This window comes from Salvelinus sp. IW2-2015, linkage group LG15 (assembly GCF_002910315.2).
Source record: "Salvelinus sp. IW2-2015 linkage group LG15, ASM291031v2, whole genome shotgun sequence".
Classification (NCBI taxonomy): Eukaryota; Metazoa; Chordata; class Actinopteri; order Salmoniformes; family Salmonidae; genus Salvelinus; species Salvelinus sp. IW2-2015.
Window position 1 is genome coordinate 10,052,459 of NC_036855.1, and position 22,037 is coordinate 10,074,495.

The window sequence follows — 22,037 nt, forward strand, 5'->3', positions numbered from 1 at the left end:
GGCTTGTTGTTTATGTTAGAGTCATTAATAACAGTAAATGGATTACACAGAACCCCATTTAATAGATTAAAATAGGGTGAATCAGTGGTAAAATCTTTCTTTTACAGAGTACTGACCAGAATATCAGAGTTCACACAAATAAGAACAAAGCAGACATTCACCTCAACGGTTGACGAGGCAGGGTGGATAATATTTTGCAACAATGTGACTCCTCCAGTATTTCTGCCTGCCAACATGCTTGACAAATGATACTAACATTGATCTCAATCACCACGGGACCAACTCATACTTTTCCCCCATAATAAACCCATCAGTTTCATGAGTCTTCCATCTTATATGATTGACAACCATACAAATCAAAACCAGTCCTTGATGAATATCCACTGTTAGGTGGCTACTGTTTCTTGGCCTTTTTCTGCTTCTTCTCTGCCTTGCTGGTATCTTCGTGAGCCTTTCTCTTAGCAGCCAGTTTGTTTGCCTGCGAAGGGAAATCAGATTGAGTTAATGAACAGTGAAGTGACTGAAGAATTCATGGGTGTGGAACCAAGGTCACATGCTCTTTAAGGGATTTGATAGATTGGAAATTACTGTTTTATATTACTTTTAGAGTTTTATAGCATTATATATTTTTTGTATGAATATATTGTTATTATATCCTAAGAGATTAAAAGTACTGTTGGGAAATGTTCCCTCAATTTTTGGGGGGGCACAGAGCAAATTTCAGGTCTGCTGAGCGCAAACTTGAACATTGTGAAAACTTCTGGCGCACGTTTACTCTGAACAGAGGCAGTGCCCGCTTTAAGTTACAGTCAAGTGATCAAGTAGGCTACTGTGGCTATTTGATCATAATGTTGAGACAATGGAGAAAATAACTGTTCTATCATGCAGCCTACAGTAGCAGACAATGTGTGGTGTTCCATGTAGGCCTACAGTCCATGCGACTTAAAAAAAATAAAAAATGCAGGGCTTGACATTAACCTGTTAATCCAGTTGTTCTTCAGACAAGGTAACTGAAAATGCTGTTGTGTTTGATGCAACAAACAACTTTACAAAAAAAAAGCGTAATTATTCCCATACCATTATTACTGAGAATCAGACAAAGTAAGCTAGACTCTGCCTACTTAGAGTCTTCAAGCTGGTCTCAAAATACAACACTGCCCCTTTGGGGAAAAAAAAGCTATTAATTTGACTTACCTTTCAAAGACGGCTAGAAATGCACACATTTTGTGCTCTTGTAGGAAGCAACCACTCCCCCATCGTTGACTACAAATTATCTATAAGTGGGCTAATAACTCACTAACTAGCAAAACATATGAACAATGGTGCACACGTGGCTACATGTAGCTCTCGCTTTGTTCTCAAAACAAACTCATCTACTCACGACTGCTCATGCTCTACACACAGTCCAGTTCAAAATAAATGGCACAGATCCATATATGGCAATGGCTATTTGCATATAGCCCTACTGCAGCTCTGACTGGTTATGGCGCACCGGTTTGTGTAGAGTACGGGCCGGAGTCATGCCTGTCAATGCAATAGAATCGTACTCCAATGCGCTCTGCCTACAAGAAAATCTCCTGCAGTTAGTTTTGCATACTAAGTCTTGCATAGTTATTTTTTTTTCTCTCGGTAGGTTACATTGAAACTGGCTAATATTGCATTGATTCTAGCACAATTCCCACAGTAGAGCGAAACGTTGATAGTGTTAGCTATCCTTTCTAGAAAATTCTAGAAAGTTGAGTGAAGTTCAATCTTGTGCTTCTCTGCACGGGCTGATATTTCTTCTGCACGACCGTCTGAGAGGTTCAAACTCTGTGTATGAGAAGACTTATGGACTGCAGGAATGTGTACTCCCAATAACACAAGGCCTCTTCCTTACTGACCAGGCCTGTGATATGAACAGAGCAGCACAGAGAAATCCTGGGTGATGGAAAAGTACATCTTTGTGGAAGGGGTGAGAGCTAAGGGTATAAGTGGACACTGCACTGTATTGAATGTGTGTATTCAGCTGTTACTTCTTCGTTGAGTAAACATTTGAATCGTCACTTGGAGTTTGGGCTCTTTTGCTTGATAAATATGCAACTCGATCGGTTAGCTGTGCAGGCTACACAGAAGCAGCACAGCTGGTAGGAGAAACCACTTGAGTCGCACAAATGGAATATGTTGCGGATAAAGTTTGTAATTACACAATTTCATGTGTCCAATATCAAAAGACCTGCATCACTGTACTGAGAGTGAAGCCGTTTCTAAAATGACAGATTTTTTTGGGAGCCTTTATTCATGTTTTTCCATAGCCCCCAAACTGCAGAACAAGCAATTAGGAAGTCTATTGTGTGTGTGGGGTAAGTTTCTCAAAACAAGGTGAAATCGGTAAACCAGCATGGCTACCACAGCATTCTGCAGCGAAACGCTATCCCATCTGGTTTGCACTTAGTGGGACTATCATTTGTTTTTCAAAAGGATAATGACCCAACACACCTCCAGGCTGTGTAAGGGAAATTTGACCAAGATGGAGAGTGATGGCGTGCTGGATCAGATGACCTGGCCTCCACAATTACCCGACCTCAACCAAATCGAGATGATTTGGGATGAGTTGGACTGCAGTGTAGGAAAAGCAGTCAACAAGTACTCAGCATGTGGGAACTCCTTCAAGACCGTTGGAAAAGCATTCCAGGTGAAGCTGGTTGAAAGAATGCCAAGAGTGTGCAAAGCTGTCAAGGCAAAGGGTAGCCACTTTGAAGAATCTCAAATAAAATATATTTTTGATTTGTTTAACATTGTCTACTACATGATTCCAAGTGTTATTTCATAGTTTTGATGTCTTCACTATTATTCTACAATGTAGGAAATAGTCCAAATAAAGAACAATCCTTGAATGAGTAGGTGTCCAAACTTTTGACTGGTACTCTACATAAAAGAAAGAGGGATTTGGTTAAAAATATATTTAAAAAAATGGACCAATTCTATTAGAAGGGGCTATCGTTTTAGTGTGCAAGCTTTCCAGGGCACGGCTATTCAAACCCTGTTAAACATTCCTACAGCTCAATAGGTAGGTACTAGAGGTCGACCAATTATGCTTTTTCAATGCCGATTGGAGGACCAAAAAAAGCAGATACCGATTAAATCAGACGATTTATTTATTAAATATATATAAAATAATGACAATTACAACATAAATAAAATCTATTTAGTCTCATAAATAATGAAACATGCTCAATTTGGTTTAAATAATGCAAAAACAGTGTTGGAAAAGAAAGTAAAAGCGCAATATGTGCCATGTAAAAAAGCTAACATTTAAGTTCCTTGCTCAGAACATATGAAAGCTGGTGGTTCAATATTCCTAGTTCTTCAACATTCCCAGTTAATAACTACAACCTAAAACTTCTTATAGGAATTATGACGCATCGACTATTTCTCTATACCATTTGTATTTCATATACCTTTGACTATTGGATGTTCTAATAGGCACTTTAGTATTGCCAGCCTAATCTCAGGAGTTGATCGGCTTGAAGTCATAAACAGCGCTGTGAAGCAAGCATTGCTAAGAGCTGCTGGCAAACGCAGTAAAGTTTGAATGAATGCTTACGAGCATGCTGCTGCCTACCACCGCTCAGTTAGACTGCTCTATCAAATCATAGACTTAATTATAATAAACACAGAAATACGAGCCGTTGGTAATTAATATGGTCAAATCCAGAAACTATCATTTCGAAAACAAAATGTTTATTCTTTCAGTGAAATGCGGAACCGTTAAGTATTTTATCGAACGGGCGGCAACCCTAAGTCTAAATATTGCTGTTACATTGCACAACCTACAATGTTATGTCATAATTATGTACAATTCTGGCAATTTAGTTCGCAACGAGCCAGGCAGCCCAAACTGTTGCATATACCCTGACTCTGCGTGCAATGAACGCAAGAGTAGTGACACAATTTCCCTAGTTAATATTGCCTGCTAACATAAATTTATTTTAACTAAATATGCATGTTTAAAAAAATATATACTTCTGTGTATTGATTTTAAGAAAGGCATTGATGTTTATGGTTAGGTACATTCGTGCAACGATTGTGCTTTTTTCTCAAATGCGCTTTTGTTAAATCATCCCGTTTGGCGAAGTAGGCTGTGATTCGATGATAAATTAATAGGCACCGCATTGATTATATGCAACGCAGGACAAGCTAGTTAACCTAGTAATATCATCAACCATGTGTAGTTAACTAGTGATTATGTGAAGACTGATTGTTTTTTAAAAGAGAAGTTTAATGATAGCTAGCAACTTACCTTAGCTCCTTGCTGCACTCACGTAACAGGTGGTCAGCCTGCCACGCAGTTTCCTCGTGGAATGCAATGTAATCGGTGTCCAAAAATGCCAAGCACCGATTGTTATGAAAACTTGAAATTGTCCCTAATTAATTGGCCATGCCGATTAATCGGTCGACCTCTAGTAGGTACTAGGCACAGAGAGCAGCCTGCTGGAAAGTACACTGCCAGTTTTCCCAAAATGCCCAATGGGGTCTCATTCTCTACCTCCCAGTTGAGGCTGGCTCATAATGGTTGGAATGTAGTCAATGAAATGGCATCAACCACATGGAAACCACGTTTGATGTGTTTGATACCATTCCATTGACTCCATTCCAGCTATTATTATGAGCCGTCCTCCCCTCAGCAGCCTCCACTGCTACCTCCATGTATATTAATATGGCTGTGAGACTGTCTTTTCCCAAGGCGACAGTACTGATGGGTCCGACACAGTTACATGTCGTGTCTATCTATTCATCTACACCCACATACAGACTGGAGATGGAACGCAGCGAGGGAGGCTTGTGAGTTGCAATGTCAGTTAGGCAGGTGTGGAGTGGAGGGGACTCACCTCTCGGGTCGTCCTCTTCTTGCCAAACATGATCTTGTCGTACAGGTACTTCTCCTTTTTCTTCATCATCATGATTGCCAGACGCTTCTCCTCTGCCTTCTCCTCCTGCTCCAGTCGAACCTTGTTCCCCACGGAACCAGTTTCCCAGGGTTTCACTTTGCCGCGGGTCACCTTCACCGCCAGAGTCTGCTGGGACAGGACAGGAGAGATATATCTTAGAGTGTCCCCAAAATGGCACCCTATTCCCTATAGCGCACTATGCCCAATGATAACGGTGTTCTTTTATGTTGGATGAAACAGGCCATTCAGATGGTCAATCGTGTAGATACTGCGAGGATTCTCTCACCTTGCCCTGGGATCGCTGATCCTCCATCTTTTTCAGATTCTTCTCCTCAGTCAAATCTTCATCATCCACCTCATCGTTGTCCTCTTCATCATCATCATCTTCTTCTTCTTCCTCATCATCTTGTACTGAGTGTAACAAAAAAAAATATATACACAACATTCATCATGCAGGCCCAACAGAAACATGTGAACATTCATCATGCAGGCCCAACAGAAACATGTGAACATTCATCATGGCAGCAACCAAACATGTGAAGCCATGGAGAGGCTCAGCTCTTACCGTGCTTCTCGCCCACGCTGCAGGGCTATGAGCTTCAGCTTCTCCGGGGCACATAGTCACCGTCCTTCTCCTCCACAAAGGGTGACAAGTGGGGCGCAGCGTCACCCCCAGGAAGTAGTCCTCCACAGGCAGGCGCATCTTGCGTTGACCGAGTCAAACACCCACTGGGGCTGGATGTAGTACCTGGAACAGAACACGACCACCAGACACACCGTTAGTTACCCACCAGCCGGTCTCCTTTACGGACAAGGTTTCTACACAGACACATATCAAACTTGGTTCAAATAATAGTTGTCTTCTTTCAGATACTTTCCTGGAGTACCAGATGGGTGGGGTTTGCACCTTTGGGACTATACCGAGTTGGATCCATTGGATATTTATGCCCAGTCAGTCGAGTCAACTCACCTTTGACACATTAGCAAGTTGTGGATGTGTTGTATGTACATCACAACAGCCAAATGAATGAATGTGGGCAGGAGTTAGCAGGCCCATAATAGAGGCATTATGTACCCTGTGTACAGCTAAGCTCTATGAAGCGACATAAAGGAAGAGGACATGGTCTGACACGCGGACTCTCCCCCCCCCCCCCCCCTCCGCCCACTCCCTCGATAACAGGGGTCTTTGAGTGACCAGAGCAGGAAGAGCCCTCTCAAAGGGGGCATTGTGGGGATGAGCTGAACCCATCTCTGTGAGGGGGGGCTGAATGAGTAGGCAAACAGAAAACCTGGTCCGTTGGGTCTGTAAGTAGCCTTGGAAAATAGCTTGGCTGAAAATACATTTGGTGATTTGAAAGAGAGAGGGGTTGGGTTGTATCAGGGCAAGCCTTAGGGGACCCGTCCTACCGTACCTCCTTGCCCGTCCAAATTAAATATTGGCAGAGACACGTGCCGACTAAGACAAATCAATCTCAGTTAAAGCATCCGAGCGAGCGAAATCAACTATGTATTTTACCTAGTTGACAATGGAAGACAGGCCTAGTGCTGCATCTGAGTTCTACACTCTCATTTCTGGATCACAGTGTATCAATGTCCATATGGCAGAGGTTTGTGCTCTCGCCATAGTTGAATTTGAACTTTTAGATGTTTATCATTTTACTTCAGATTTTTATGATTAACCACGTGGTAGATTATTTATTTAGAGAAATTAAAACGTTATTATTGAAATGAAACTGTTCCACGAAATACGCATAAAAAAATTATCATAACTGCCACGCATATCGGTAGAAATGGTAGGATAAATTGTAAACTCCCCCAAACTTGAAATTCACAAGCTGCCTATGGTCTTCACTATTACATTCATAAAAATAAATAAAAAATGTAAAATGCACAAGCGTGTGCACACGTAGGATGTTCCTTGAAAAAGCACACCCCCAAAACAAAATGCCCATCCAACTGATTAGTTCTGGCGCTGGATCTGGGTTGTATCCAAAAGATCATTCCAAGATTTTTTATGAATTGCAAGACATTTGCAACAGCTGTAACCACTACAAATAGTGGTAGATCCATCGGGCCTGTTCACCTGTTGATGTACTGCTTGTCTATGTCGGGCCTGTCCACAATCTGATGGGTAATGGTCTCATCAGTCACGTCGTAGGTACCACCGATGCAGAGGGACTTGTCCCATGACACCTCGGCACCAAAACACCTGTCAGACAGAGAGAGATAGAGATCAATAAAAATTAAACGATGGATCACTTCACTCTGCATCAAAGCTCTTTGAGGTGCAGTGTAGCATGGAACCAGTCCCTAAAACCTTCAGCCTGCGTTTGGCCTGCTTTTACTTCACAAGGTGCCATAACATTATTGAGCAGCCCAGACTGGCTGGGGTGTGTGCAATGATTTATAGATACACTCTAGATGACTGATAGGGGACACTGTGTTGAAGCCACTGTGCGTTCATCTTGGCACCCCCCCATCATTGTAAACTATTTATTTTAAGCTATAGAAATGCATTTATTAATGTCTACAATAGTTTTTGCAACATTTATTCTATTAGACATCTTAATGCATACTTTTACATTATAGTATGTGAGCTAAACATAAAAATATATAACATTTTCCTTAAAGTATACTTTTTTGAGAATAACAATGTTTCTGTCCCACTACAACAACAAAAAATAAATTATTGAAGTACTGTAGAATTCCACTCATTCCTCTGGAGGACTGCTCCTACTGGGGAGTGCCAATATGGCCTACCGGTGGCTTCAAAGCCTCTCAATGGCCAATACATAGCATCACCAATCCAGGGTTTATAGACATCATTGGGTGAGTGGTGGTGAGCTGGTTCTCACCTCAGGATAAAAGCCAGTGACTCTCTGGGAACTTCCCTGTTCAGGAAGAACTTGAGCCCCTCGAAAAGCCTATTCTGGGCCTCCTGCTCTTTTTGCTCCTTCTCTCTGGCCTCCATGTTCTCTAGGTCCTCCTGAAGAGACAAGGGGGGGGGGGGGTGAAAGGAGATGGGGAACGCTTTTAGAAGGGCACTGTTAAAATAATTTATAAAGGGTGAAGATAAATTATTAAATTATTCTACCCGGAAACGTAGCCATTAGGGATTAGAGGTTATGTAGCATAGACAAGGAGTAATTAAAGCTGATAAACATAAGTCCAAATAGGACTGGGGAAGAGAGGAATGTACGTGTGTGCAGAAAGAAAAGAAAGAGAATCCTTAACCTATGTTTGAACCGACCTGGCTATAACTCTGGGGAGATAAGATAGGACAGGGAGTACCCCTCCAGGTTTCCCTTATCTTGGGGGGAATGGAATTGTCAGTTGGGTAGTGATCAACTGTGGTGAGAATTGTAGAGAAGTAGATAGGATAGCTCTCCTAATGTTAGTGTGTATGCATGTGCGTAGGGTAAGAGAATGTTATAAAAGGAACATCTTTGTATATGCACGGGAGAGCTCTCGCGAATAAAATTGGATTTGACTAATTGTGAGCTGGGAATTCTGTCTGTTTCATTAAAACCAGAACTTTACACACTCTGGTTTGCAGACCTATAAGGATAATTGAAATTTATGAACATTGATTTCAAAATTCCATATCAGGCACACAGGAAGTTGGTGGGATGGGATTGGTTTCTTCATGTTTACAAACCTCATCCCTTGAAAACATAGGTGTGCTCCCCAGTCTTAAGCCGCCCGCGTGCTTCATATTGCGCCTAGCCGAACTCAGCTAGGTGAACTGAACGAGTGTGCTTGCATACTCCCGTAATACCGTTGCTTGAAAAATTAGAAAATAAGCAGCAATAGTACCATTTGTTCATCTTGAGACGTTAAAATAGTCAAGAAATCAGTAATTAAATGTTAGTCGCGCAATTTTACATCTAAGACGTTTGGTGGAGTATTTCTCAAGTAAAAAATTGTGCATGAAAAGGATTCGTCTCTCGTTGAATGACAAACACTTTACTGAAGAATCCCTACTGTTTGCCAATCACAGATAAAGGGGTGTAGATTTCGGCTTCTGAACTTCGGTTTGCCTCGAGGAAAGATTTGTGCACGAACACCCGAAAAAACCCTTGCCGGAGAATATATGCACAAACTGTTCCGAACTGTTTTGGATGGTGACCGAAATCAGTTTGCAGGCACCCGGCCCGCCACAAGGAGTCGCTAGAGCTTAAATGGGACAAGAAAATCTCAGCTGGCCAAACACTCCCCTAACCTGGACGACACTTGGCCAATTGTGCGCCGCCTCATGGGTCTCCCGGTCACGGCTCGCTGTAACACAGCCTGGGATCGAACCTGGGGCTGTAGTGACACCTCAAGCACTGCGATGCAGTGCCTTAGACCGCTGCGCAACTCAGGAGGCCCAGACAGCTCTTTTCATTGTTTTGTCTACAACATATCTTTATTAGCCTATGTAATTAGCCTATGTAATTGTAAAATATGGACCTTGTAGCTGTCGTAAGGGCATGAAATGAGATGATTGTGGACTACAGGAAAAAGAGGACCGAGCACACCCCCACTCATCGATGGGGCTACAGTGGAACAGGTTGAGAGCTTCAAGTTCCTTGGTGTCCACATCAACAAACTAACATGGTCCAAGCACACCAAGACAGTCGTGAAGAGGGCACAACAAAATCTATTCCCCCTCAGGAGACTGAAAAGATTTGGCATGGGTCCTCAGATCTTCAAAAGGTTTTACAGCTGCACCATCGAGAGCATCCTGACTGGTTGCATCACTGCCTGGTATGACAACTGCTCGGCCTCCGACTGCATGGCACTACAGAGGGTAGTGCGAACGGCTCAGTACATCACTGGGGCCAAGCTTCCTGTCATCCAGGACCTCTATACCAGGCGATGTCAGAAGGCCAAAAAAATTGTCAGACTCCAGCCACCCTAGTCATAGACTGTTCTCTCTGCTACAGCACGGCAAGCAGTACCACGAGCACCAAGTCTAGGTCCAAGAGGCTTCTACCCCCAAGCCATAAGACTCCTGAACACCTAATCAAATGGCAACCCAGACTATTTGCATTGCCCCCCCCCCCCCCTTTTATGCCACTGCTACTCTTATCATCTATGCAGTCACTTTAATAAGTATACCTTCATGTACATATTACCTCAACTGGTGCCCCCACACATTGTGCCGGTACCCCTCTGTATATCGTCTCGCTATTGTTATTTTACTGCTGCTCTTTAATTACTTGTTACTTTTATTTCTTATCGGCATTTTTTAAACTGCGTTGTTGGTTAGGGGCTCGTAAGTAAAGCATTTCACTGTAAGGTCTACACCTGTTGTATTTGGCACATCTGACAAATAAAATTTGATTTTGATTTGAAATCAGCTAAAGGCAAAGTAGGTTGATGATCCAAATGGTGCACGCACCATATCATACAAAATATACACGGACAATAGCTCAAAATAAAAAGCCTCTATCAGGTTTAACCTGTCCTATCTGAACAGACACCGGTAGCAGGCAAGGCTGTACACCAGGGCTGGGCGAAAAGGCAAATAGTGTGATAATTTATATTTTTTCGTTTGATAATGACTATTTGATTAAAATCGTGATAATTGTGTTTAAAAGGTGCATATCTGCTTTACACTCAAGAATACCTGAACAAGCCAAAGGCTTTAATGTTTCTTATTTATTGTCAGAAGTAGAACTCAAATAATATTAACTTTTTTTAAAGCTGTAAACCCTTACAAGTCATGAACAAGCAATAAAAATAAATAGTCAATATGCATTAGAACTGTTAGCCTAATGGCACATCACAGTTTATGTTGGGGTAGTTGAGCCTAATGGTACATCAGTTTATGTTGGGGTAGTTGAGCCTAATGGCACATCACAGTTTATGTTGGGGTAGTAGTACAAGTTACAAGCAAGAAAGACAAGTCTACGGTCTCTGGCTTTAAAGCTGCCCTATGGCAGGTCACTATGTTGCCACCTGTGCTAAAAACACACTCTGGGGGGAAGCTGGTCGCAGGAATGCGCAGGTAGTGCTTTGCCAGGTGGCTGACTTTGGGAAAGTTTTTTGTGGTTGGATCTTCCGCCAGTCCAGTGGATTGGTTTCACTGTCGGCATCAGGAGACTGAAGGTAGCAACTGAGTTCCTTTTCTACCAGCTTAATTTCATTAAGACCTGTGGTGGTGGAGCATGGCTCTTGAAACCTTCCTTTTCGACTGTACTAATGGGTAGCATGTCCTTAGCAATGCATAATAGCATTTGTGATTATCTTTGTGTCTTTTCGATGTTTGCTCGTAGGGAATAAACGCAGTCAGTGTTGACTGCTTCGGGCGAACATGCCTAGATTGGCATTTAGCAATTCCGTGGCGCAAACGCAAACTTCCTGCATGTTCCAAAGAGTGATTTTGCTTCAGATGGTGAAAAAGTTGTCGTATTACCAGATTTGATAGCCACCTGTTTATGGCACAATTTGCACCGAACATTGCTCTGCTCTTTGTCCGACTTCAAAAAGCCAAACCACTACCAAATAATTTAAATAATTGAACCCTTTTTATCAATAATTTCTTCATTGGAAGCTTCTCCTTCTCCATGGCTATCACTGCCACTGTTTTCACCTACATCACTCATTTTGTGGTTAATAGCACCTCGAGTGAGAGTAGCCAATAAGTGTTTTTTAGTGGGCGTATACCTCTCCACGTGCATATTGTCACTTCTCCGCATGTTCCTGCTGCGGCAGAGGTGAAATTGACATTATCTAAAAATGTATCTAAATATGTTTTATATCGTTATTGAGGGAAGTAATTACCTCGATAATTATTGATATTGATTTATCGCCCAGCCCTACTGTACACCCTCATCTTGAGAAACCAAATCAAATCTGTCTAACAGGAGCTCAAACAGGTAGACCTACATAATACAAGCACTTGGCCCCCAGGACCGTACAATTATTCAATTGGCAATTACAAAACTGGTTCTACAACCCGATTTCAACATTGGAGAGCATAGGTGAAGAGCAGCGCTTATGGTGGGTCTTCGCCACAGTAATAATTCATTTTAACAACAAATTCCAAATGCAAGCTTCATTAGTAAGTTATCAATGTCAAGCAATTGCTACATACCAAAAGACCAGTAGGCCTATGCTAGTAATTGTTGCCCCATTGCTTGTGAGCTAGTAAAGTAATAGTTAACAGTTAAGGTTGGTGATCAACATTTTTTGGAGCCACACACATCATGGTAAGCCTCTCTCCCTACAATTTGACATTTGCGCTGCACCCAATCCTATAGATGTACAGTAAATCAATCTGTTCTCTAGCACACCCGACCTGTGTTGATTGACAAGTTTGCTGGTCCAGAGTGCCAAGTGTGTGTTTCACTAGCCAATCTGTTGCAGCTGTTTGTTTGTTTTTGCAAAGGCGATGCTGCAGCTACTCTCTTGCTGAGAGTAGCGTAATCCATGAAGACCCACAAAACGAGTGACAAAAGATTACAAACCCTGGCCAGATCATTTCAAGTCAGACATATCAAGTCGAGTCTCAAGTCAACGTTGTGACTCAAGTCATACTTGAGTCCAAGTCATGTGACTCGAGTCCACAACTCGATCTTCCCACAACTGTCCCAGAGTCGGTTTGGAATAGGCTATTTCTTTCTTGAGAAGCTGACCAACATAATAGGTCAACTTTTCAACAATGGGGGATAGTTGATTGACATAGGCTATTGATTTTGCTGTTCATTACTCATCTTGTTGGCTAAGGAAAATTAAATGTGGACAGTTATTTTAACGTTTTCAAAGTGCACAACAGAAGTTGGTAAGAAGGACCACACATCGTTACATCTCAACTTGCATGTTCTGTTAATATGAATTACCATAATCTAAATGAGATTGTCATTCTGAGCACCGTGGGTGGACGCCCTAATCAGGTCACTCACCCAATGCATATGGGTCCGGCAGACTTCTGAAATGTCCGGGAAACAAAAAATTTTGCCGGTCAAATGTCCGGCGACACATTTCGAACGGAAACCCTGGTTCACAGGTAGCCATTGTTATGTAAATGAAACTGAAAAGTACCCAGGGTCTTGTCTTGTCTCCAGGTTAGAGCAGGTCCGCAGGAGCCATGGCCCAGAGAGACACATGTAAGAGTCCGCGTAGATGGAAACAGAAAAACACCATGCTAAATCTTCAAAGAAAATGCACCATAATAAAGGTGAATCCTTAGTGGAGCTTTTCCATTCCTTTTCATTTAGCTCTTCAGCAATCATTTAAATGCCTAGTATACAATACATTGGCAGGAATGAGCCCTTCTGTAGACCGAACATTGATTTATAAGGACAACAACATCAAATAGAGGATGACTTTTGTATCATAACTATCCATTTAAGATGAGTGGAGGCTACAAATAGTTCCTCCACCTACATCCTGAAGATTTGGGAAAGAAAGTGATTTCTAAATGGAAACAATGAAATGTGACCGTGGGAGGCATTGGTTCTAACACACCCCTGACCACCTGGTAGCCAGTTTATTCAGTGTGTCACCTTACCCCCTCAGCAGGGAACTGGTCAAGCTGGTTCTCCTCCTCCTCCGCGGTGGCAACCACCCGCGCCAGGCTGGCACTCAGGGCAGACAGTTTCTGTAGAGAGCATGAAACCCACTGGTTCAGTTTTCCACACACACCGCTTCAAAACTACACATCTCTACTGACAGAGTACCATCAAGGTAGGGCAGGTAGCCCAGAACAATGAAGAGAGGGCTGGCTGTCCCTCATCAAGCAAATATAACTTCTATCCATTTATTTGTATCAATACATAAGTGATGAAAGGCCCACCTCCAAGTAGCTCTCAGAGTCCATGGCGTAGTCCTCCTCATGTTCTGCCTTCAGCTCTGACTCAGATTTGCTGTCCAGCTGGAGGGAGGGTTGTAGTTAGCAACAGCTCAGACACACAACAATTAGCAGGCCAATGATCTCTGTATATTACTAGACTATATACAGCTGAAGTCGGAAGATTTCATACACCTTAGCCAAATACATTTAATCCTAGCAAAAATGCCTGTCTTAGGTCAGTTAGGATCACCACTTTATTTTAAGAATGTGAAATTTCAGAATAATAGTAGTGATTCCAGCTTTTATTTCTTTCATCACATTCCCTGTGGGTCAGAAGTTTACATACACTCAATTAGTATTTGGTAGCATTGCCTTTTAAATTGTTTAACTTGGGTCAAACGTTTTGCGTAGCCGTCCACAAGCTTCCCATAATAAGTTGGGTGAATTTTGGCCCATTCCTCCTGACAGAGCTGGTATAACTGAGTCAGGTTAGTAGGCCTCCTTACTCGCACACGCTTTTTCAGTTCAGCCCACAAATATTCTATAGGATGAGGTCAGGGCTTTGTGATGGCCACTCCAATACCTTGACTTTGTTGTCCTTAAGCCATTTTGCCACAACTTTGGAAGTATCCTTTGCGTCATTGTCCATTTGGAAGACCCATTTGCGACCAAGCTTCAACCTGTTTGGGATAGGGGGCAGCATTTTCACTTTTGCATGAAATGCGTGCCCAGAGTAAACTGCCTGCTACTCTGTCCCAGATGCGAATATATGCATATTATTAGTAGTATTGGATAAAAAAAACACTGAAGTTTCTAAAACTGTTTGAATGATGTCTGTGAGTATAACAGAACTCATGTGGCAGGCGAAAACCTGAGGAAAATCCAACCAGGAAGTGGGAAATCTGAGGTTTGTAGTTTTTCAAAGCTTGGCCTACCGAATACACAGTGTCTATGGGGTTAAGTTGCACTTCCTAAGGCTTCCACTAGATGTCAACCGTCTCTAGAAACTGTTTCAGACTTCTGCTATAAAGGAGGGGGGAATGAGAGCTGAATGAGTCAGTGGTCTGGCAGAGAGTCTCAGGCTCGTGACGTGCGCTCCCGACAGAGTTAGCTCTTGTTCCAATGCTTTGCTACACACAATGGAATTCTCCGGTTGGAACATTATTGATGATTTATGTTAAAAACATCCTAAAGATTGATTCCATACATCGTTTGATATGTTTCTACGACCTGTAACGGAACTTTAAGTTTTTGTCTGGACCTAGTGCTCATGAAGATGGATGACTGGGCTGAACAACTAGTGACTATTTGGACATAAATTACGGACTTTATGGAACAAATCAGTCATTTATTGTCGAACTGGGATTCCTGGGAGTGCATTCTGATGAAGATCAAAGGTAATTGAATATTTATCATGTTATTTCTAACATCTAACATTCTAACAACATGCTTTTTCCGTAAAGTCTTTTTGAAATCTGACACAGCGGTTGCATTAAGGAGAAGTCTCTCTTTAATTCTGTGAATAACACTTGTATCTTTTATCGATGTTTATTATGAGTATTTCTGGGATTTCTGTGGCTAACTGCAAGATCATCGGATGTTTTGGAATCAAAACATAACTGCACGTAACGCGCCAATGTAAACTGAGATTTTTGGATATAAATATGCACATTTTCAAACAAAGCATACATGTATTGTGTAACATGTCCTATGAGTGTCGAGGGGTTCTGCTAGCGGAATGCCTGCGCTAGAAAGGTTAACTTCCTGACTGATGTCTTGAGATGTTGCTTCAATATATCAACATAATTTTCCTTCCTCATCATGCCATCTATATTCTGAAGTGCACCAGTCCCTCCTGCAGCAAAGCACCCCCACAACATGATGCTGCCACCCCCGTGCTTTATGGTTGGGATGGTGTTCTTTGGCTTGCAAGCCTCCCCCCTTTTCCTCCAAACATAACGATAGTCATTATTGCCAAACAGTTCTATTTTTGTTTCACCAGACCAGAGGACATTTCTCCAAAAAGTATGATCTTTGTCCCCATGTGCAGTTGCAAACCGTAGTCTGGCTTTTTCATGGCAGATTTGGAGCAGTGGTTTCTTCCTTGCTGAGCAGCCTTTCAGGTTATGTCGATATAGGACTCATTTTACTGTGGACATAGATACTTTTGTACCCGTTTCCTCCAGCATCTTCACAAGGTCCTTCGCTGTTGTTCTGGGATTGATTTGCACTTTTTGCACCAAAGTACATTCATCTCTAGCGGTATGACGGCTGTGTGGTCCCATGGTGTTTATACTTGCGTAACTATTGTTTGTACAGATGAACGTGGCACCGTCAGGCGTTTGGAAATTGCTCCCAAGGATGAACCAGACTTATGGAGGTCTACATTTTTTCACCAATCAGGTCTTGGCTGATTTCTTTTTATTTTCCCATGATGTCAAGCAAAGGAGGCACTGAGTTTGAAGGTAGGCCTTGAAATACATCCACAGGTACACCTCCAATTGACTCAAATGTTGTCAATTAGCCTATCATAAGCTTAAAAAGCAATGACATAATTTTCTGGAATTTCCCAAGCTGTTTAAAAGGCACAGTCAACTTAGTGCATGTAAACTTCTGACCCACTGGAACTGTGATAGTGAATTATAAGTGAAATAATCTGTAAACAATTGTTGGAAAAATGACTTGTCATGCAAAGTAGATGTCCTAACTGACTTGCCAAAACTATAGTTTGTTAACAAGAAATTTGTGGAGTGGTTGAAAACGCGTTAATGACCGCAACCTAAGTGTATGTAAACTTCCGACTTCAACTGTACGTTCATCAACAGAAGGAACATGGTGATAAAAAAAGCACTGCTTATGATGTGCGATGGCTGAAGTGGTTCTCCGGGATTGTATTTATGAGTGCACACTGTAGCAAAACATTTTGCAACAGGATAACAAAAACAAGCATTTGTCATTGGACAGGTTAAGGTAGCCACTCCTTATTTCAGTCTGTTTTCTTCCCTTGGTGCTTAATGAACACAACCCAGGTTTAGGCCAGGTGCTGGGTTACCTTGGGTGGGTATACCAGGTTAAGTGTCTGGTAGAGGCGGAAGTTGATGAAGCCAAAGAGGGTGGTGTACATCTCCGTGAAGGTAGCCATTACTCTATAGTCCACATCTGTTGGGTGCTGGGGAACAAAGGACAGACAGATTATTAGTCTGAAAGCTTGTATTTTAGAGTCAATGTTGAGGCCCCATCAACCACATGTCAAGCTACTTTAATTTAAACACAATAAACAGCATCAACGTAAAGTATTTAACCCCCCAGGGTCGATGTCTGCGCCCCGTGGAAATAGAGCTAGCATTAAATTAAAATAAAAACATAAAAATCTCAGTTTAAGCTAGAAATATTTTACATCACAAAATTGTATGTAACGTACAAACGGTTTGGCCTATAAACTATTTTGACTCCTCTATGGAAGAGGACTCTCACAAACACAATGGTGTTCTCCGTTTTGTGGTGTTCTCCCAGAAGCGACTTGGGACTCGTCTGAAGTCGGTACAGCTGATCTGCAAACGTCGGTGTATTGCACAATACTTCCCCAACTCAGGAGCTCATGCTTTCTGAGGATTTAACAGTGATGTCTATTCTTTCAAGCACTTTGAGAGCCTATTGTACACACACACTGAATGGGTTTTAATGTTGTACAGTAAGCTTGGGCCCTGCTAGTCAAGCAGGATGTTAAGAGAGAAAGTATCATAGCATTGCTGTACAGTTCTGCTACCTTTGTAGTCAAACTATTTCGTATGGATCAGAAATTATCTAGGTTGAATTTGGTTATGAGTTACTTTCTTCACCAGCTTTTTGAAAGAGATGTTGGAATCAAAGTATGATGCCATGGTACATAAAATCGGATACCACCGTTCTAGCATGTATTAGCATATTTATGTTAGGGAACGCCAACTCTATGAAGGGCGCGTGTGCAATAACAAAATTTGCCCTTGCACTCAAACAAAATTTCTTGAAACTTTGGCAAAAGGTAGTCTACAAAACGAAGTGCACGCTGTAACATATTCTAGTTTTTGGAACAGAATTGTATTGAAATCAAATTTTTCATCGATGGTGAGTGAGTGGAAATGCCAACCAGATGCTTCAGATTTATACACCCAGTGAAACATCTGGCTCAATCTGCGGGTTTGGCTTTCATGGTGACATCACAATGCGGTAAATTGGTTAATAAACCAATAACAAAGAGCGTTCTAAACCCCTCTGCCAATAACAGCTAGTTTTGCCCTCACTCAGTCCTAGCAAAATTCTTGCTTGTGAAATAGTATTTTGCTAAAAACATATTTTGCCCAATTAAAAGGAAATCTATAACAGTAAAGTACTTAAATTGTTACCCAGAAATAAAACAGCTGCATTAGGTCGATTCTGGATCCTGTATTTTTTACCTTAACAATATCGACTTCTGTAAAAAACAAACCTGCACTTGTATGACGACGATACTGTTGGGTATGCAATTGCCACCACAGTTGACCAGGCTCTCTGAACTGCCATCTGCCTTCATTGTATTACAGAAAACCCGAATGCAAGTAAAACTAAGTACATGTTGTTCTCTAGAGCACATCAAAATAAACTGATGATTTAAAAAAATATGCACTTTGGGTGGTGTACATATTGATCGTGTCCCTGCATACAAATATCTGGGCATCTGGATAGATGAAAAGCTATCTTTCAAAAAGCATTTGATGAGTTAGATAAGCGGAGAAAAAAATGGGCTTCTATAGAAATAGATCTTGCCTCTCACTAAACAGTAGAAAACAGATTCAGTCACATTCCTATCGGTCCTAGACTAAGGCAACATCTATATGAATGCAACTGCCACTTCATTAAAGCCGTTAGATGCAGTTTATCTAAGCGCACTGCGCTTAATTATGGTGACAATTTTAGTACTCATCACTACATTCTCTACCAGAAGTTGGTTGGCCATCTGATGTCATGCAGGTTGATTCATTGCTATGTTTTCATTTATAAAGCCCCTATACAAAAAAATCCCACTGTACCTAACATCATGACTAAACTTTAGACATATGAGTTCACACACCCGGGGTCAGGGATGGTTAACTCTGGAAATGCCTTTGGTCTCCACAGAGTTTGGTAAATCAGCTTTTAGTTCTTGTATCTTATTTGTGGAACAATCTTCAAATTGTCCTTAAAATGTGATGCGCTGATGCCTCTAGGGCAATTCAGAAAGCTGATTGAGGGCCTTATGAATGTGTGTTGTAGGACCATGTTGTTTCTGCTTGCATTTTGTATTTATAATTGACGTGTGTATTTTCTGTAATTCAGGGCTCATCTACGAAAGAGACATTGGTCTCAGTATGACTCCCTGATAAAATAATGGTGAAATAAAAAGAGGAGGCCTTTAACACAGTGACTGCATACATTTGAAATGGCTCTTTGAGCTGCTGTGATGTCACTCAGCACTTACATCATGGGCAAACTGGTAGGGCACGAGCCAGGTTATGAGCTGTCCAAGAACCTCTGCCTGATAGTAAATCCCCTTGATGGAGATGAAAACCTGCCAGGGAAAGCCAAACAAGGTCAAGGGTGCTGCGGACTACCAGTTATTCTCTTGCCAAATAGCATGCAGCTCATTCATACACATCCAATGTAGACTAGTAACCACAACAACAAATCTGCTGCTAAGTATATAGTACCAGTCAAAGGTTTAGACACACCAACTCATAGAAAGTTTTTTGTATGTTTACTATTTTCTACATTGTAAAATAATAGTGAAGACATCAAAACTATGAAACAACACATGGAATCACCAAAAAAAGTGTTAAAGCTGTAAGCAAGGGAAAGGGTGGCAACATAGAAAATTCTGAAATATACTGTTTTGGTTAATACATGATAGCATATGTGTTATTTCATAGTTTTGATGTCTTCGCTATTATTTTACAATGTAGAAAATAGTAAAAATCTATAAAAACCCTGGAATGAGTAGGTGTGTCCAAACTTTTGACTGGTACTGTACGTGTATATAAAGTTAAAATGACAATTCAATTTCAGATGCTATTGTACCTGTAACAGTCCGTATCATTACTTAATAAATCATGCCTGCACTTTGTCTATCCACAACATGGAGATTTTCATTGAGGACCAACTCTTTATGTTAATGAGGACACATCTGTACTCTTGTCCTTCCTACCTTCCGGAGAGAGCGAGATGTGACTAGGTAGTTCATCCACTCCACCGTGAGACGTCGGCATAGCGTGATGGTCTGGACGTGGCACTTTCCAGTGCGGGCAAAGGTGGAGAACAGGAAGCACATGGAGAGGGCGTCGTCTATGTCACGGAGGGCATCGATGAATGTGGGGTACCTGGCACACAAATAGAGCCAACACAACGCTCAGATATAAACACATGTAGGACATCCTTTACAAATGTTATAATGACATGAACCATAAACAGGGCACAACACCACAGAGATCCTATTAGATTATTATTGTCTACAGTTAATTTATATGCTCAATACTGCCATCTGTTGTTTGCAGTTGGCGCTGCAGTGGATTGAGACCTCACCTCTCTTTGATGATGTGGTCCAGTTTGTAGCCAGGCTTGTTATCTCGCAGTCTCTCCACCCCTGTCCATTCTGCCTTTCCATAGGCCTTTCTCAGTTTACGCACAAACACCTACCAGAGACGGAACAAGTGGTTGACTGAAAAATGTGAACAGTAAAAAAACACAAAATGTAACAATATCTGTATCTCAGTCAAAACAATAGTCTAAAACATTACCTTGTACTCTCTAAATTTCCTAACGATGGGCTCGTGCAGGAGGAACCGGATGTCTTTAAGCAGATAGAATGTGCGGGGAGCTGTGGAACCTTTGTTCACCTTCTTCTTGTGCTTGGGTTCATGAGGGTAGATGCCCTTCAGAATGCACAGGCGTCTGTGTGGAACAGTGGATGAACATGCAGACTGTGAATTTGGCATTGCAGAAACTGACACCAGAGGCAACCATGCTATTATATCCACAGCCAGAACACAGGGCCTTATTCAATAGGCACCAGAGGGAAGAAAACGGACCGAAACAGGGGGCAACAACAACACTAATAAATACAACAAACTAATAAATACGACCCAGGTTGTGGTGGGTCAGTAGTACTTAGTACCTGAAATCTGCCAGGCTCAGCTGCAGCTTCTTGCGGGCTTTGTTCCTTGTGATATAGTTGGTGGCAGAGCCCCTCTCATACTGAAACAAGACACATAAGTTTACAGTTACTCACAAAACATTTAAACAGTCAGACAGACATATGTGTGAGGTATTGGAGGAACGTATTACTAGAAAACGTGTAACTAGACTTAAGCGTAAAAAGCTTGATGCTGACAATGTTCTGCAAAACAATTTAGTACTCTTTACTGCTTTTTTTATGCACTAGACAGGTGAATATGTAACAGCTAGGCTAACGTTAACTAGCTAGCTGAGTTTAAAACAACACGCATCAACCGCACAAGATTCCAAGACTAGACGGATATTGAAATACAATAGGTTATCTAGCTAACGTTACATAAAAGTGTCTCACACTAGCTTGCGATATGTTATAGTTGACTAGCTAGTAATAGCTAGCTAGCTAAAACATTTCGGCCTAAACTCATAATTCCATGCTCAAGAGAAACAGCCTGAGCGAGCTTGCTAACTTCAGTACGTAGCTAACCAAATGGTTGGATAATTAATCTAACAGTGACATCCTTACCTTCTTTTTCTGTAGACCCCCCATTTACAAAATATCTGTTCGTGTTATTCTGTAAATTACTTAGATTTGTAGGTATACTTCTGTAGACAATCATGTAAACACAAGCGCCAACAAAAAACACCGTGGCTGTTGCACGTGTTATGTGACAAGTATATCTTCTGACATGCGCGGAATGAGCTCCCAGGACCCCGACACATCAAGCGGTCATTTTTAGGCCTGAATATTATATATTTTTTTTTATGTAAACCAGTCAATATTTAAACACCGTATATCTATTAATGAGCAGCTAGTTTAATTTCTGAAGGATTCATTAATAATTCTTTCAAACACACACGCACAGATGCACTCAAGCACACACACATTGTTTTGCAATGTTTTGCAGGGAAATTGTGTTCTTTTGTATCAATTTTATTTGCCTTGTATTTTTTACTGATTGATGTGCTCTTTTTATTTGTGTTTATTTTTGTTCATTGATTAGCTTTGCTATTGTACATTATTATATGCACTATTGAGTTTTAGACCTGCAATAAAAATGTGCATATAACAAATAAACTTGGATTTGATTTTGATTTGACACACA

General features: G+C 41.5%; 1 protein-coding gene across 1 annotated transcript; it reads right to left on the bottom strand.

Annotated features, from left to right (window-relative positions):
• Nucleotides 1-38: 38 nt before the first annotated feature.
• Nucleotides 39-21,588, bottom strand: LOC111974312 (pescadillo homolog). Its single transcript, XM_024002028.2, is given in 18 exon segments — nucleotides 39-478; nucleotides 4,872-5,057; nucleotides 5,218-5,345; nucleotides 5,498-5,545; nucleotides 5,548-5,592; nucleotides 5,595-5,639; nucleotides 5,642-5,679; nucleotides 7,015-7,140; nucleotides 7,787-7,917; nucleotides 13,432-13,521; nucleotides 13,717-13,794; nucleotides 16,766-16,882; nucleotides 19,187-19,276; nucleotides 19,910-20,081; nucleotides 20,284-20,393; nucleotides 20,499-20,652; nucleotides 20,876-20,955; nucleotides 21,458-21,588. Coding segments are annotated over 18 exon segments (1,746 nt in total). The 5' UTR covers nucleotides 21,482-21,588; the 3' UTR covers nucleotides 39-394.
• Nucleotides 21,589-22,037: the final 449 nt, after the last annotated feature.